The sequence below is a fragment of the Rhinoderma darwinii genome, chromosome 1, assembly GCF_050947455.1.
Source record: "Rhinoderma darwinii isolate aRhiDar2 chromosome 1, aRhiDar2.hap1, whole genome shotgun sequence".
Taxonomy (NCBI): domain Eukaryota; kingdom Metazoa; phylum Chordata; class Amphibia; order Anura; family Rhinodermatidae; genus Rhinoderma; species Rhinoderma darwinii.
This window is the reverse complement of record NC_134687.1, coordinates 23,253,403-23,269,629: the sequence shown is the minus strand read 5'-3', so window position 1 is coordinate 23,269,629 and position 16,227 is coordinate 23,253,403. Positions and strand designations below refer to the sequence as shown.

The following is a 16,227-nucleotide window of genomic DNA, read 5'->3' as shown; positions in this document are numbered from 1 at the left end:
AGGAAAGGAAAATGTGAGAAACATAATGAATGAAAGGGTTTGATTCTGTATCTCGAGCCATAAATGTGCAGTAATGTGTCCAGTCTTAATCTTAAAGGGATTGTCCATGATTAGAAAGACATGACTGCTTTCTAACAAAAACAGCGCCACTCCTGTTCACAGGTTGTGTGTGGTATTGCAGTTTAGCTACATTAACTTCAATGGAGCTCAGCTGCAATACCAGACACAACCCATTGACAGGCGTGGCGCTGTTTTTAGAAGAAGGCAGTCATGTCTTTCTAACCCTGAACAACCCCTATTCAGGACTGAGCCTATTCTGGTGTTACGGACAGTCTGGATTGTAATATAAAAACCGATTTTTTTTATTGTGTGTATTTTTTACTTTCAGTCTTTTACTAACCCTTCCCCTGCTTGCATTCTGGGCCCTAATGACCAAGCAATTTTTATAGTTTTTCAGATTCCAAGAGCTATAACTTTTTATTTTTGCGTCGACATAGCTGTATAAGGTCTTGTTTTTTGCGGGACAAGTTGCATTTTTTAATAGCACCATTTTGAGGTACATATTATTTATTAATTAACTTTTATTAACTTTTTTTTGGGGGGAATAGAAAAAAACCTGAAATTTCGCCACTCTTTTTTGCGTCCTAAATCTACGCCGTTTACCGTGTGATATAAATAACACAATAACTTTATTCAGCTGGTCGTTACGATTGCAACGATACCAAATTTGTATAGTTTTTGTATGTTTTACTACTTTTACACAGTAAAAACGCTTTTTTTTCAAAATTATTTGTTTTTGTGTCTCCATATTTGAAGAGCCATAACTTTTTTCTTTTTTCGCCGATGCGGTTGTGTGAGGGCTTTTTTTTTTTGCGGGACGACTTGCAGTTTTTATTGGTACCATTTTGGAGTAGATGCGACTTTTTGATCACTTTTTATCACATTTTTTTTAAGTCAGTATTCACAGAAAACAGCAATTTTTTCATGGTTTTTTAATTTTATTTTTTATGGAGTTCACCGTGCGGGTTAAATAATGTAATAGATTTATAGTCGAGGTCGTTACGGACGCGGCGATACCAAATATGCATAACTTTTTTGCTTAATTTGTTGTTTTTTTAATAGTAAAGCATTTTGTAAGGGGAAAAGCTGGGTTTTTAATTTTTTTTATTTAATTTTTTTTACTTTTTTACTAGTCCTAAGGCTGGGTTCACACGTGGCGGAATTTCACTTGAATTCCGCTGCGGACACTCCGCAGCGTTAATCCGCAGCGGAGCCGTTTCTGCATTGACTTCCACTTCTATTTAGAAGTGTTCGTTTAGACGAGGCGTAAAATTCCGCTGCAGAGCATAGGCTGCGGAGCAGAATTTGGTGTCCGCAGCATGCTAGGGCTGTTGCGGAGTTGTGGCGGACTGGTTGCGGACTCATGGCGGAATTTCTCCATTGACTTCAATGGAGATTCTAAGTTCCGCAATGAAGTCCGCAGCTGTCATGCACATGTTATGTGCGCTGCGGATGCGTCTTGCTTTTTTGACATGATATTTCTTCATTCTGGCTGGACCTATGTATTTCTAGGTCTACAGCCAGACTGAGGAAGTCAATGGGGCTCCCGGAATGACGGGAGCGTTGCTAGGAGACGTCAGTAAATAGTCACTGTCCAGGGTGCTGAAAGAGTTAAGCGATCGGCAGTAACTGTTTCTGCACCCGGGACAGTGACTACCGATCCCAATATACAGCAACCTGTAAAAAAATAGAAGTTCATACTTACCGAGAACTCCCTGCTTCTGTCTCCAGTCCGGCTTCCCAGGATGACGTTTCAGTCTAAGTGACGGCTGCAGCCAATCACAGGCTGCAGCGGTCACATGGACTGCCGCGTCATCCAGGGAGGTCGGGCTGGATGCCGAAGGAGGGACGCGTCACCAAGACAACGGCCGGTAAGTATGAAAGTCGTTTACTTTCACTAGGGAAAGTGCTCTCCCTTCCCTCTATCCTACACTGATAGAGAGAAGGGAAGCACTTTTCCCGCAGTCCGCAGCAGCTAGTCCGCATCAATTTACTGCACATTTGGGCAGATCCGCAGCCGTAATCCGCAACCCGGATTAGGTGCGGCATTGATGCGGACAGTTGCGGAGGAATTCCGCCACGTGGGGCCATGCCCTAATAGGGGACTTTAATATGCGATTATCTGATCGCAGTGAGGGTATGTTCACACGCACTGTTTTGAGACGTAATTCTGGATTTTTACGCCTCGAATTACGCCTGAAAAAATAGCTCCATTCCGCCTCCAAACATCTCCCCTTTGCTTTCAATGGGTTTTACGATGTTCTGTTCCCACGAGGTGTCATTTTACGCGTTGCTGTCAAAAGACGGTGCGTAAAAACACCCCCCTGCGAAAAAGAAGTGCATGTTACTTCTTAGGAAGGTTTTTGAAGCCGTTTTTCATTGACTCCATTGAAAAACAGCTCCAATAACCTGTCACCAGCATTTCACTTATTGAACTCTGCTCACCCCTTGTTGGCCGCAGATGTCAAAACTTCATTGCCGTTATCCCCTCTCCTAAACTCCTCCTCCAACCATAAATAACGGTATGCAAACATTTTGCGCCTTTTATGGTAATAATCCGGCAGTCTCGTTCGTTCCTCTTCTTATGCCCGCCCACCTGTGAAAACTGGCCCGCCCTGAATACTGTCAATCAAAAGTAAGGAGGCGGGGTTAACTCGGAAATTCTTGAGGAATGAAGATATGACTTTTTTATGCTCGTTAGCATACGGCACAGGAACACTAAAATACTGAATACTAAAGGGAGTTTTACACATGACAATTATCGTGCAGGCGATCAGACGATCATATAACGCTGGTTGCCGATAATTGTCCTGTGTAAACAGGGGAACGATCACCAGATGAACGAGCAAACGCTCAATCATCTGCTGGTCGTATAGTTTTAAAAAAAGTTAAATATTATCGTTGTCGGCAACACAGGGAGACGCACTCCCGACATAATAATGTATGGGGACGAGCGATCGTGTGACAGGAGCAAGCGAACGCCGATCAACAATGTCTCGATGATCTGCGCTCGCGGCACCAGCCGAGTGTCGGCCGGTGTAAAAGGGCCTTAAAGGTACAGCGCTACATAGAGGATAATTATAGGTTACATATACATGATTTTTCACCGACTTCTACCAGGTATTGCTGGTTTAATAGGTGAAATGCGGGTGACCGGTTCCCTTTAAGACCAAGTCTCCCCACCATTCATTACCCCTTGAAAAAGCTGATGGCGAAGCATGCGTCGGGGGCTCTTTCTGTGGTGGTCTTGTGAGTATTAGGGGCACAGTATGCAGCAAACGGGTTGGCATTGACTTAGGGCCCTGGTTTGAGGCTTTTCCTGTTTCTTGTGGAATTGCTCTGATATTCAGTGATTTACTGAGTGTATATACTTGTCTTCACTGGAAGTTTATACTGTTTTATACCAGGCTATACTAGGCCGAATTCAGATGACCTTAGTATACGCCCGTGTGACGGCTGTTAAAACAACGGCCCTCACACGGACGCATGTATTTCAATGGGGCCGTCACAAGGCCGTTGTTACGGACCGTGTGATTAGAACATGACTTATTTTTGTCCGTTTTCATGGATCGCTCCATAGACTCCAGTCTATAGGAATCCGTGAAAACGGGTCCCGCACGGGTACAACTCGGATGTGAAAAACTGCTGTTTTTCACGTCCGAGTTTGGACCCGTTCATGTGAATCTGGCCTTATTGTGATTCACGGCTGTATGTACTGACAGTACTGTTGTCCCCCAACCGCCAACACGTTATTTTAAAATTGTTTGTATTTTTAGGTCTTGATGGCCAATCCGTTTTTATGTGATCTCAAATAAAGAATGTATTTTTATGGTGCGTATTGTGTGCTATAAGTTATTTCACCTTGGATAGGAGTCTGTCTACATATATGTTTATAGGTATTAGGCTGGATTCACACGAGCATGTTCGGTCCGTAAAGGACGGAACGTATTTCGGCCGCAAGTCCCGGACCGAACACACTGCAGGGAGCCGGGCTCCTAGCATCATAGTTATGTACGATGCTAAGAGTCCCTGCCTCTCCGTGGAACTACTGTCCCGTACTGAAAACATGATTACAGTACGGGACAGTTGTCCTGCAGCGAGGCAGGGACTCCTAGCATAGTACATAACTATGATGCTAGGAGCCCGGCTCCCTGCAGTGTGTTTGGCCCGAAAAATCGTAAGCATTTGAAAAACGGTTGTGTAAAATAACGGCCGCAAAAAAGAAATGCAGGTCACGTCTTGGGACATTTTTGGAGCCGTTTTTCATAGACTCTATGGAAAACACCTCCAAAAATGGCCGTTAAAAACGCTGCAAAAATAGCGAGTGGCTTAAAAAACGTCTGAAAAACAGCAGCTGTTTTCCCTCCGTATTTTCATACGTTTTTGAGTTTGCGTGTGAACATACCCTTAATGTTTCACACATGGCGTTTTTAGGAAAAATGTTGCCTTTTTTCACGCTTTTTCCAGACAAAAAATGCTGCTGACAGATGTTAATTGTAAGTCAATAGGGAAGTATTAGGGTCAGTTCAAACGTAGCGTAAATACTGCGGATTTTGTTGTGGAAAATCGGCAGCAGAATACAGTAGTAGCGCGCTGCGTAAATGAAAAGGCGGAAAAACGCTCAGATTGATCTGCGGTGCGTTTTTTTAATCCGCTGCCTGACAACTGTATTTGCGTAATCGCTGCTTATGCGTTGCAAGTTGCATTCAATGGGGAGGTAAAACCTTCAACAAATAGCATGTTGCGTTTTTTTGCGGGGGAATCGCTGCAATTCCGCCGCAAAGACCGCAACTCGAAAAAAAAAATAAACTCTATACTTACCCAGAAGTCTGTGTTCCTCACTCCACTCTGGCCTCCTGGGATGACATTTCATCCCATGTGACCGTTGCAGCTGTCATATGGGACGAAACGTCATCCCAGGGCTACAGAACGTCATGACGTCAGAGCAACGCGTCGCCATGGGAGTATCTTTTTTCATTTTTGGTGCGGTTTTTCACCCGGAATTTTTCACACGTCACACGGTCCTATGCAAGTTAATGGGGCCATTCAGACATTCAGTGTTTTTCACGCAGCATGTGTCCGCTACGTGAAACTCACTGCATGTCCTATACTTGTGCGTTTTTTGCGCATCACGCACGCATTGAAGTCAATGGGTGCGTGAAAATCACGGAAAGCACACGGACGCACGTCCGTGTTCTGTGCGTGATTTGAAAAAGAAACACCTTCAGTTTATTTTGCTGACGTGAAACGCGTGACACACGCGCGTAAAAAACGCAGACACGCACCATACACTGATGTCACACTGAACTGCAACGCAGGAAAAACGCTGCGTTTTTTTATGCACGCAAAACGGACACGTTCGTGTGAATAAGGCCTTAGGACTCGTCCACACGCTCCGGAATTGCCGCGTTTTTTCCGGACGGAAAGCCTTTGGCTTTCAACGGAATTGCTGCAGAAATTAAGTCGTTTTTGAGAAAAGTGCATTTTTTGTTATATGCAAATTAGCGGCAAGCGTCACTCTGGTGAGTCGTTCCACTACAAATGCCCCTTTGATGACATCACAGTACTATTTACCCTAATCTCGCACTTGCGTCATTTCCTCTCACTACAGCGCATGTGTAATACTCTCCCTTCTCTAGCGCAATGCAGAATTGCTTATTGCGCATGCGCCGTGACATCAACTCTACACCCGGAGGAGTCGACACAGGGACCTCACGACACGAGAATGCAATCAGGACGGAGGGAACGTTACCATTGGCCAATGTAAGGGTATGTTCACACTCTGAGTCAAAAACGGCTGAAAATGACGGAGCTGTGTTCTGAGAAAACAGTCTCTGATTTTCAACCGTTTTTTTTCAGGCGTTTTTTGGAGCTGTTTTTCTATTGACCCTGTGAAAAACAGCTCCAAAAACAGCTCAAGAAGTGACATGTCCCTACTTTTTACGGGGCATTTTTTTTTTACAAACGAAACGCTGTTTAAAATGGTCTTTTTGCAGGAAGCAGAACTGGAGCCGCTGCAGGAGCAGATTCAATTGTATAAAATGTTACCGCAACTGCATTGAAAAACGCATCTAATCGCAGCAAGAACGCATACGGTTTTAGGATGCGTTTTTTTGGGTGCGGTTCTAAACGCATCTTAACCGCCGCCACGTGTGAATCGACCCTAATGGTTTTGAAAAGATTTAACTTGTCCCTATCCTTAAGGGAGGAGTTAACAATAGATATTTAGGAGGGGGTGATGTGACGCAGTGTGGAGGGGAGTGCCTGAGCGAGCGGCCTGAGAGACGAGAGATAAAGCTGCGGTTTCTTGACAAAAGAGTCGGTCGGAGTGACGATACCAAGAAGCCACAAAGGGCGTGCGCCAACAGGAGAGAGTCGCTGGCTGTCGCCGGAGGCGGCCACTGGACAGTTTGCGTTCTGGAAGGCATATCTGCCCAACTGCACCGTGAATAAACCTGCCTCTGCGCCACATGCTAGGACTGAATGACAACCGTCACGGTGTCCCGCCATATTTCCAAAAACTGTAGTTACGTTGAATTGTGAAGCCACCACGCGTTTCTGCCCCCTAGTGAGTGAAAGCGTTAAGCCATTGAAGTGTAGGTCCTGTATTGTGAAACCGCCAGGCTTGAGCCCATCGTGTTTACTGCGCCATTCCTCTGTGGGGAGGGGCGGGTTTATCGTCAGACCCCTCGCCTGGAAGCCCCTGTCTTGGTCATCTTACAGGTCCATGGCGTTTTGTTTTTTTTAAAACGCAGCATATTCTAGATATAGTGGGGGGTTTTCAGGCATTTTCCCACAGGTTCCACCATAAGACTTGAATAACGCACCCCAAAAAACGCATTTTAATAACTCTGGAAATGTTAGAAACGTTTTTTGTGTAATGAAGGCCGGGATCACACATGCAGTTTTTTTTTGTCAAACTCAGGAGATGCATCAGTATTTTCTTAACACTATTCCTTCGTTTTGGATTCACTTCTGGCATTGTTTCATTAAACGAAGCCAAAAACTTCCACAAAAACGGCATATGTGACCCTGGCCTAAGGATATATTCACACAGTGCAGTTTTGGTGCAGGTTTTGAAGCCACAAACAGGACTTGATTAAAAAAAAAAAAAGAAGTAGAATCTTTCCTATATTCCATGTACTTCTGGTTGTGGCTTTAGAAACTGCACCAAAACGGAACTGTGTGAATAAGGCCTAAAAGGGTTTTCCCACAACCTATTTTTAGGGAAAAAAAACATGCTGAGTTTTTGTTGATTTTCTGTTGCGGGTTTTCTGCATTGAATTCAATGGGGATGCAAAACCCGCAACAGAAAGCCAAGTGTTGCGACTTTTTTTTCCACAGCGTGGGCATGAGATTTTCTAAGGCCCTGTTCACACAGAGTTTATTTGCAGGCAGAAAAATCTGCCTCAAAATTCCTTCAGCAATTTTGAAGCAGATTTTGACCTGCCTGCACTTTATTGCCATGATTTTTGCCCATCAAGTGCCACGGACAAAAAAACGCAGGTGGAAACCACGGCAAGAAAGAGCATGCCGTTTTTTTTGTACCGTGAGTGGCCGCTGTGGAAAAAAACCTCCTTTCATGTAACATTTGGACGCACTAAAAAAACGCAAAAAAAGCCATGAAAAATGCAGCAAAATGCTGTGTGTGAATGCGGCCTAAGGGTATGTTCACACGACAGCGCAAAATACGTCTGAAATTACGGAGCTGTTTTCAGGCGAAAACAGCTCCTGAATTTCAGACGTAATTTCTCGTACTCGCGTTTTTCGCGGCGTTCATTACGGACGTAATTGGAGCTGTTTTTCAATGGAGTCAATGGAAAACGGCTCCAATTACGTCCCAAGAAGTGACAGGCACTACTTTGAGGCGAGCATCTTTTTACGCACTGGCTTACGGTTTGGAGCCGTATTTTCGGGCGTAATTCGAGGCGTAAAACGCCTGAATTACGTCCATAAATAGGGCGTGTGAATATACCTTGGGGGTTGTATGGAGTTGCATGTGTAAATGCTGTTTCATCTTCCATTATCTTATGGTTGTATAAAATCTGACATTGCTGTATTTTTTTGTGACCCCCCAGATGTTATTTAAGGGAACCCCATAGGTTGACATTAGGGGTAAATAATAGTAATAATAAATAATTGCAGTAATAAATGATCTATATCCACTGCAGTTGTAATAACAGGAAAAAATATTCCAATAATAAAAAACAACATAAAAAAAATCCAAACACGTGACAAGTCTTTACTGTTTAACCAGCGCATGACACAAGTGGCTAAAAAAGTATCTGGTCACTATGGGGTTAATTCAGTCCCCGCCCAAACTCTTAGCGGCTCCGCCCCCTAAAGTGACACGCTGCTGCCCCAGTGCAGTACTGGGAAGGGACATGTTGTGCAGCGCGCTCACTCTGACACCAGGACCCGGCACTGCAGTAAGTGTGAGCCTGGTCCCTATAGATTGCTGCCTTCTCCTGCCGCCCTGTCTTTAGATGGGGGTCACTATGGGAAAGATAAGAATTGAGGGTCCTCAGTAGTTGATTCAAAAAGATGATGATGGCGGTTACTATGGGAGCAGCACCAAGTATAGATACAATGTAACAATATGTGATGAGGGGGATTCATTGTATCTAGTTATAGGGAGGCGGAGAATGTATATAATATAACATATATAATAATGTGCTCCTGGCTGTGGTCAGGGGGTCCTCGTGCTGTATACTGGCTGTGGTCAGGGGGTCCTCGTTCTGTATACTGGCTGTGGTCAGGGGGTCCTCGTGCTGTATACTGGCTGTGGTCAGGGGGTCCTCGTGCTGTATACTGGCTGTGGTCAGGAGGTCCTCGTGCTGTACACTGGCTGTGGTCAGGGGGTCCTCGTGCTGTATACCTGTGGTCAGGGGGTCCTCGTGCTGTATACTGGCTGTGGTCAGGGGTTCCTCATGCTGTATACTGGCTCTGGTCAGGGGGTCCTCGTGCTGTACACTGGCTCTGGTCAAGGGGTGCTCGTGCTGTATACTGGCTCTGGTCAGGGGGTCCTCTGGGTTGCAAGCGTTAAGTCCCCATGCCATCAGGGTCAGTGGCGCCCCCTACAGTACTCATAGGTAAAGAGCCCTGTGTAACAATACTGGTCGCACACCCCTAAGGCCGGTCCTATTTGTAGTATACAAATCTATCACATGTGTAGACTAAGGCCTCATGCACATGGCCGTGCCAGTAATCACGGCCCACGATTGCGGGCACTGCCACGGGCCACATTTTCGTGCCGTGCTCCCATACGTAGTATGGGAGCGTGGACCGTAAAAATCGAAAAGTAGGACATGCTCCATAATTCCCAGCATGGTTCTATGGCACGGACACCCCTCCATAGCGATACGGAAAGGTGACTGGCCAATAGAACCGGGCGTGTCCTTAATTGCGGACCGTATTCCAGTCCGCAATTAGAGTTTTTTTTTTTTTTTTAGTAAGTTGAGCTCTGCTATACGTTTCCTCTGTCACTGCTGTGTAATACAAGGATGGGCTGCGTGTGCGGGAATGGGAGCGCTGATGCTAAGCAGCTTTTGGCTCTGCCTCATAGATGGGGGGGTCTGTAGTGGGAGAACCCCCCCCCCCATTAATAATGGGTGCCTTTTTGGGAGACAGTCCCTTTCATACATGACCTTTTTTTCTGATTTTCAGTGCCGATTTAGCATAAAAAATCTGATTTCAAGGGGTTGCCTGAGAGTAGAAAACCCATTTTCAGATCCTCTATTAGGGCATTCATAAGACCTCTCGGCTCTCCTGACGCGTCTGTCTTGGTAAATACTTGTATTCCATAGGAAATAACGATTCCGGAGCATCTTTTCTTACAATTCTCTATTGTGCCGTTCCTCTGTTATTCCTCCAGGAAATGTATGAAAAAAATTAACTACGTACTGCAGTTACCCTTATAAATGGCGCGTGTCCCAGGGACATAACTAGAAAGTGCTGGGCCCCATGCCAAACTTATGAATGTGCTCCCGAGCATTTCCCAGCTCCATGAGAAAGTTAGGCTGAATTCAGACGACCATAGTAGACAACGGCCGTCACACGGACGCATGTATTTCAATAGGGCCGGTCACACGGCCGTTGTTTCAATGGACTGTGTGAAGGGTCCGTTGAAAAATAGAACATGTCCTATTTTCTTCCGCTTTCACAGTCCCTCGATAGACTCAAGTCATTGGGGATCCGTGAAAATGGGACCCGCACGGGTGCAATTTGGAGGCAAAAAAACTGGAGTTTTTCCACGTCCGAGTTTGCACTCGTTTGCGTGGATCCGGCCTTGGGGTCAGGGCAGACATGCCGGGCGAGTCGTAATAAAAATAATGCCAGCGTGACCTGATAAATGGCTGAAGATTGCTGGGGTGACGCTGCCACACACAGGATGAATGACAGAACTAGAAAATGCAGGATGGGGGGGGGGGGGGGGGCTTGGGAGATGTTAATCGTAGACTCGATCCCCTAATCAGTCCCCAGACCCTAAAAGGCCCACAAAATGTCAATAAAAACAGGACTTGACTTATTCTCCTCGCTCCCGGCTTCTCTTCCGGGGCCCGCACACAGGTCCTGATGCCAGCCGGTGTCCGGACGTTGTATGCGCCGCAGTACCCAGGGTCTTGATGCCAGCCGGTGTCCGGACGTTGTATGCGCCGCAGTACCCAGGGTCTTGATGCCAGCCGGTGTCCGGACGTTGTATGCGCCGCAGTACCCAGGGTCTTGATGCTGCAGGATTTTGTGAGCGGTGCTGAACATCCCATCCTGAGACAGTGTCAAGATCTTGTATGCCAGGCCCTGAAGGGACCGGAGCCTCTGGGCCCCCTGGACCAAGTGGCCAGGTCGCGGTTGTGACCCCTGTAGTTACACCACTGGTGTCCGACCCAATAAAACATGGGCACGTTTTATAGACCAGGGGAATACTGGCATTAAGACTATGCACCCATCTACACTAAGGTGTTAGGTCAGGGGTATCTATCCCTCTAAACGAAAGTATAGCGCAGAAGAGGTGGAAGCCGTTATAAGTCAATGGGGTCTGTCAGTCATCTGGATATATCATATGCCAGTGTGATCGGAGCCTTATTCATAGAATTCCAGGAGGTACTACAGAGGAGCGATACAGCATTCTAGCAAAGTTGTGGTAGAATAGTAATAGAATATAAGTATTTAGACATACATGTCAGGTCCTGCTTGTTGGAGGGGAGTCCCGCATTCTGAACTTCTCCCAATTTGCTGAAGTAGATCAAACGTAGTCCTCACGCACACGACCGTATTCTGTGTGTACAGTCTGTGATTATGGCACGGACGGCCCGAGGAGCGACATCCGCGGGCTGTCCGCAATCCCGCACCGTGCACAGACGACTGCATTGAGTTTAATGAGCAAATGCGGCCCGTAAAATGATGTCCTATTTTATTTTTTTTTGCACTCTGAGCAATGCGCGGACTGTGGAAACCACGGTCATATGTATTGGCCCATAGGATAGAATGTGCCATATACTGTCTGCAATTGCGGATAGTATTCGGACACAAACGCACGGTCGTGTGCATGGGGTCTAAAGCTAGGTTAGCGACCCTGAGTGGGGTGTGGTACAAAGATCGCCTCTCCCTCTGGAGGACCCAGCATGTCTGTGCATCACACTGACACCCTATTGATTTCAATGACAACTGTGTAATACTTAATTTCCCCTGTGGTGGCGCAGCAAGTAAATTGAGCATTAGCTGCTGGAATCACCCATAGATTACATTTGATCACTGGGGGTCCCAACAGCAGGACACCATGTGGTCAGCTAGTTGTCGGGGGACCCTTCTAACAAAAAGGGACTGTCTAAAGCAAACAACCCCTGAGGACCTGTTATCTGCCCTATGCAGGGGCAGCATAATGTGGAGACAGGTCCGCTCTCATATTAGCCCAAACGGCGCCCAAAATTATTTCGCTAATAGGAGTTCTCTAAGAATACAACCGACTCCATGTGCGCTGAACCACAGCAAAGAAGGACCAAATTATAGAATTAATAAAAAGCGTCTGTGAGGTCCATGTCCAGTCTATTCACACGCTGCGGTCATATGCTATTTTTGACAGTGATTTTTTTTTTTTAAAGCAAAGCAAAAACAGCAATATAACTGCAGCGTGTGAACAGCCCGTGTGGAGGCCAGAGAGGTGAAGACGTGCCATGACCAGACCTGACCGGAGATCTGGATGAGCAGTTGACAATGTGCTGCCTTGAGTCTTCAGGGTGTAGTTCCGGAGTCCTTCAGCCATGACTTATTAGTAATCAGTAGGATGCGGTCACTCGTTGCCTAAACGGAGAGGATTGAGGAACCGCAGCAAATGTGATCAGACGTGGAAATGGAGCTTGAGAATTCTCCTCTTGTATATAGTGTCAGCTGACCAGCGACCAGCCGATGTGTTCAATGGCAAGTCAATAGGACGTTTCCTAAAATTACAATTTTATGGTGTGCTGGGACCATGCCGATCCCGAGAAAGGGATATTTTTGTCTTGAATATCCATTAAGAGGGACTAACAGATCCGTGGTCGATCTCTAGTGAAATTACCAGATTTGTCTGGTTTACAAAACCATTTTCAAATCTCCTACAAGAGAATTCTGAGATAATACAGGAGCGGTCCCTCTTCAGGACCCTTATCTGTTAGCAGAGTGGTTACAAACCTTTTTGTCTCTCTGGAGGACCCATCACTTCTGTGTATTACATGTACAGCCCATTGATATCTATGTGAGCCGTGTAATGCTACATTTCCCCTGTGGGTGCGCTGCAGGACAATCTTAACACTTGCTCCTGGGTTCCTCTGGAGATTAAAGGTAAACTGTGGGGTTCCAGCAGCAACGTTGGAGGTTCCTTCTAACAAAAAGAGTTCTAGTTGGATGGAGATGCCCTTTCAGGATTATTTAGACAGTTTACAGCTACATTGTAAAACCTTTTTACTAAATGTTAAGGAAGTTTTGAAATAATTTGCAATAGTTTGCTGAGGAAATAACATGTTGGTATGTATAGATATTTTTGTGACCGCTTTCCTAAAATTATGAACTGCGAATGTGCTTTGTTCTGCATCAATATAGGTGGGAGATAAACTTGTACTTGGAGAGGGGGATGGGAATCATAGACACGGTGCGATCACTAAGGTAAAAAAAACCTTAGCGTTAAGGCCAGGATCACACATGCAGTTTTTGGCTCCTTCTTTTTTTTTTTTTTTAGCTGTAACCAGAAGTTTGTTTGCAAGACTGATGCATCTTTCTCGTGTGTCCACCAAAAAAACTGTGCCAAAAACTGCATCAAAACTGCGCGTGTGTGATCCTGGCCTCAATGATAAAATTGTGCCTAAGAGGAGTTCACTGCATCCAGATGTATACAGCTCCCATTGAGTTAAAGAGGCTCTGTCACCAGATTTTGCAGCCCCTATCTGCTATTGCAGCAGATCGGCGCTGCAATGTAGATTACAGTAACGTTTTTATTTTTAAAAAACGAGCATTTTTGGCCAAGTTATGACCATTTTTGTATTTATGCAAATGAGGCTTGCAAAAGTCCAAGTGGGTGTGTTTAAAAGTAAAAGTCCAAGTGGGTGTGTATTAGGTGCGTACATCGGGGCGTTTTTACTACTTTTACTAGCTGGGCGTTCTGATGAGAAGTATCATCCACTTCTCTTCAGAACGCCCAGCTTCTGGCAGATCACGCTGTGACGTCACTCACAGGTCCTGCATCGTGTCAGACGAGCGAGGACACCGGCACCAGAGGCTACAGTTGATTCTGCAGCAGCATCGGCGTTTGCAGGTAAATGGATGTAGCTACTTACCTGCAAACGCCGATGCTGCTGCAGAATCAACTGTAGCCTCTGGTGCCGATGTGGCCGACACGATGCAGGACCTGTGAGTGACGTCACAGTGCTGCACTGCCAGAAGCTGGGTGTTGTGAAGAGAAGTGGATGATACTTCTATACACAACGCCCAGCTAGTAAAAGTAGTAAAAACGCCCCGATGTACGCACATAATACACACCCACTTGGACTTTTGCAAGCCTCATTTGCATAAATACAAAAATGGTCATAACTTGGCCAAAAATGCTCGTTTTTTAAAAATAAAAACGTTACTGTAATCTACATTGCAGCGCCGATCTGCTGCAATAGCAGATAGGGGCTGCAAAATCTGGTGACAGAGCCTCTTTAAATACTAAATGTGTAAATCCATAGGCAGTAGGCTCCTCAGCTCCACCTAGTGGTGACTGCAGGAGGGCAGATTTTATCATGTAGCTCTGGCTGTGTGAAGAAGAGCAGGGAATTTGGCGTTTTATGACGAAAATTTTAGACCAACTTCAGAATAAATTAAGAAAACTGATCGACCTAGACTGCTAGGGATAGAGCCATTAACCCCTTCACCACTCTAGACCACCAGGGATGTACACATTAACCCCTTCACTGTTCTAGACTACAACAGATAATGCCAATTATCCCTTCGCCGGCTTGAATATTATTATTAACCCTTTCACCATGCTAAGACCCCCTAATATGCCATTATTCTCTAGGCCTTCAGACCAGTTTCCTACAAGTAACTGACTCGGCTCTGCTTCATCCTGATTTTTGTTGAGTTGCTGTCCTTTATTTCCTCTATCTACTGTTCTGTAAAGCCGTATCCTAAGTAAATATTAGATGACCATGTAATATTGCTCCAGTAGTGCTATGAATCTAGAAAGTCCTGCTTAACATTAGAAAGAATTTTGGAGGAAAGGCGTATGTAGCATAGAGGTCGCCAAAGTGTGTGCTGAGGGGCCCTTGAATAGAAGGGGCGCAGCACAGGTTAGTTGTAGAGTAGAGGTCCATTCTGGGTGTGGAGAAGTAACCCAAGGGTCATTGAGGGGGCATTTTACATGGTTAGTTTTTGGCCCCGTGGTAAAAAAAAACTAAAAAAAATCGTGCCCAAACCGGCGTGGATTGCCACGGTTTTGCGATGTGGTTTTTACAGGTGAAACTGTAAAATAAATGTATTTTAAGCTGTAAAAATCGCATGGGTGAAAACCACATAAAAAAACAGGGGACATTTGCAGTAAATCCCGCGTATGGTTCTCCCGCAATTTTTTTTGAGGATTTTACTGCGCTGCCAAAAATGACTCGTGTAATGGAAATGGACAGGTTGGGGGGTCTGAAGAAGTCTTCCTGTCCCAGGTGGTTAGACATGTGGTAGTGTTGTCCAGCACCAGACGAGTGCCTCTATTCAATACTCTGTAGCCCCCTCCCCTTCATGCCCACCCCTGGTTCAGAGGATTATTAGGACGCCTGGTGACTTGTGAGCTTTTCATTGTGACTTGGTTTCTGACACGGCAGAAGTAATGCTCCATGATACCGTCCTCTTTCCTGGGCAGGTTTGATCCCTGTAAGCCGGACCCTCGTGTTGTGGACCCTGAATGCTCCAGCGCCGGCTGCTTACTACAATCTGCAGGATGACGGAAGAGGCGAAGAGACTGGCGGGATGCGCAGCTGTGGACAATCATGTCAAGGTAACGACTCTGCAGTCATTGAGGTGCCTGTAAGGATCACTGCTCGGCCTCGTCTTCTATCCTATCTGACCTCATCTGGTCTAAGTCCAAGTTCAGACGTGTATATCATCTGTGTGATGGTTAAAAAACATCCGTTACACGGACGCATTTATTTCAATGGGGCCGTTTACGCGGCTGTTTTGACGGACCATGTGTAGGGCCCGTGGAAAAATAGGACATGTCCGTTTTCACGATTCCCTCAATAGAGTCAAATCTATGGGGATCTGTGAAAACGGGTCTCGTGCAGGTGTGAGTTTGCACTCGCTCGTGTGAATTAGGCCTAAGAATTATAAAACTGGTCGTAGACCTTGGACAACCGTTGGCTGCGCAATCATTTGGTTTATGGTTCTCATGATGGGGGGTAATGATGTAATAAAGAGTAGATGTGAGGGCAAAAAGACTTCAGCTGGTGTTCACTCCATCATTGTTAGAATTTGGGGGGGATTGACATTTCCCTCGTAGGCTCCGTCTGTCACCCTATACGTGCCACAAGCAAAATAACTAGAAAAACTTAAAAAAAGAAAAAAAAAAAGTTTTTTTTAAATCCACCCCCCCCCCCTACAAAAAAGGGATTAAAAGGCATTTGCATTAAAAATCAAAGAATCGCCAATAAACATAATCAACAAAGT

General features: G+C 45.6%; 1 protein-coding gene across 6 annotated transcripts in view; it reads left to right on the top strand.

Moving 5' to 3' along the window:
* RPIA (ribose 5-phosphate isomerase A) overlaps positions 1–16,227 on the top strand; it is a 79,756-nt gene that overhangs the window by 29,095 nt on the left and 34,434 nt on the right. For 3 of the 6 annotated variants that reach the window (XM_075856350.1, XM_075856345.1, XM_075856360.1), the window contains one exon: positions 15,425–15,559. In XM_075856350.1, the coding sequence (XP_075712465.1) occupies positions 15,467–15,559 (93 nt within the window). In that variant the 5' untranslated portion in view covers positions 15,425–15,466. Of the gene's footprint in view, positions 1–8,387; positions 8,490–12,857; positions 12,877–15,424; positions 15,560–16,227 lie in introns of those variants that run through there. The other 3 variants (XM_075856374.1, XM_075856336.1, XM_075856367.1) reach the window with 2 other exon arrangements.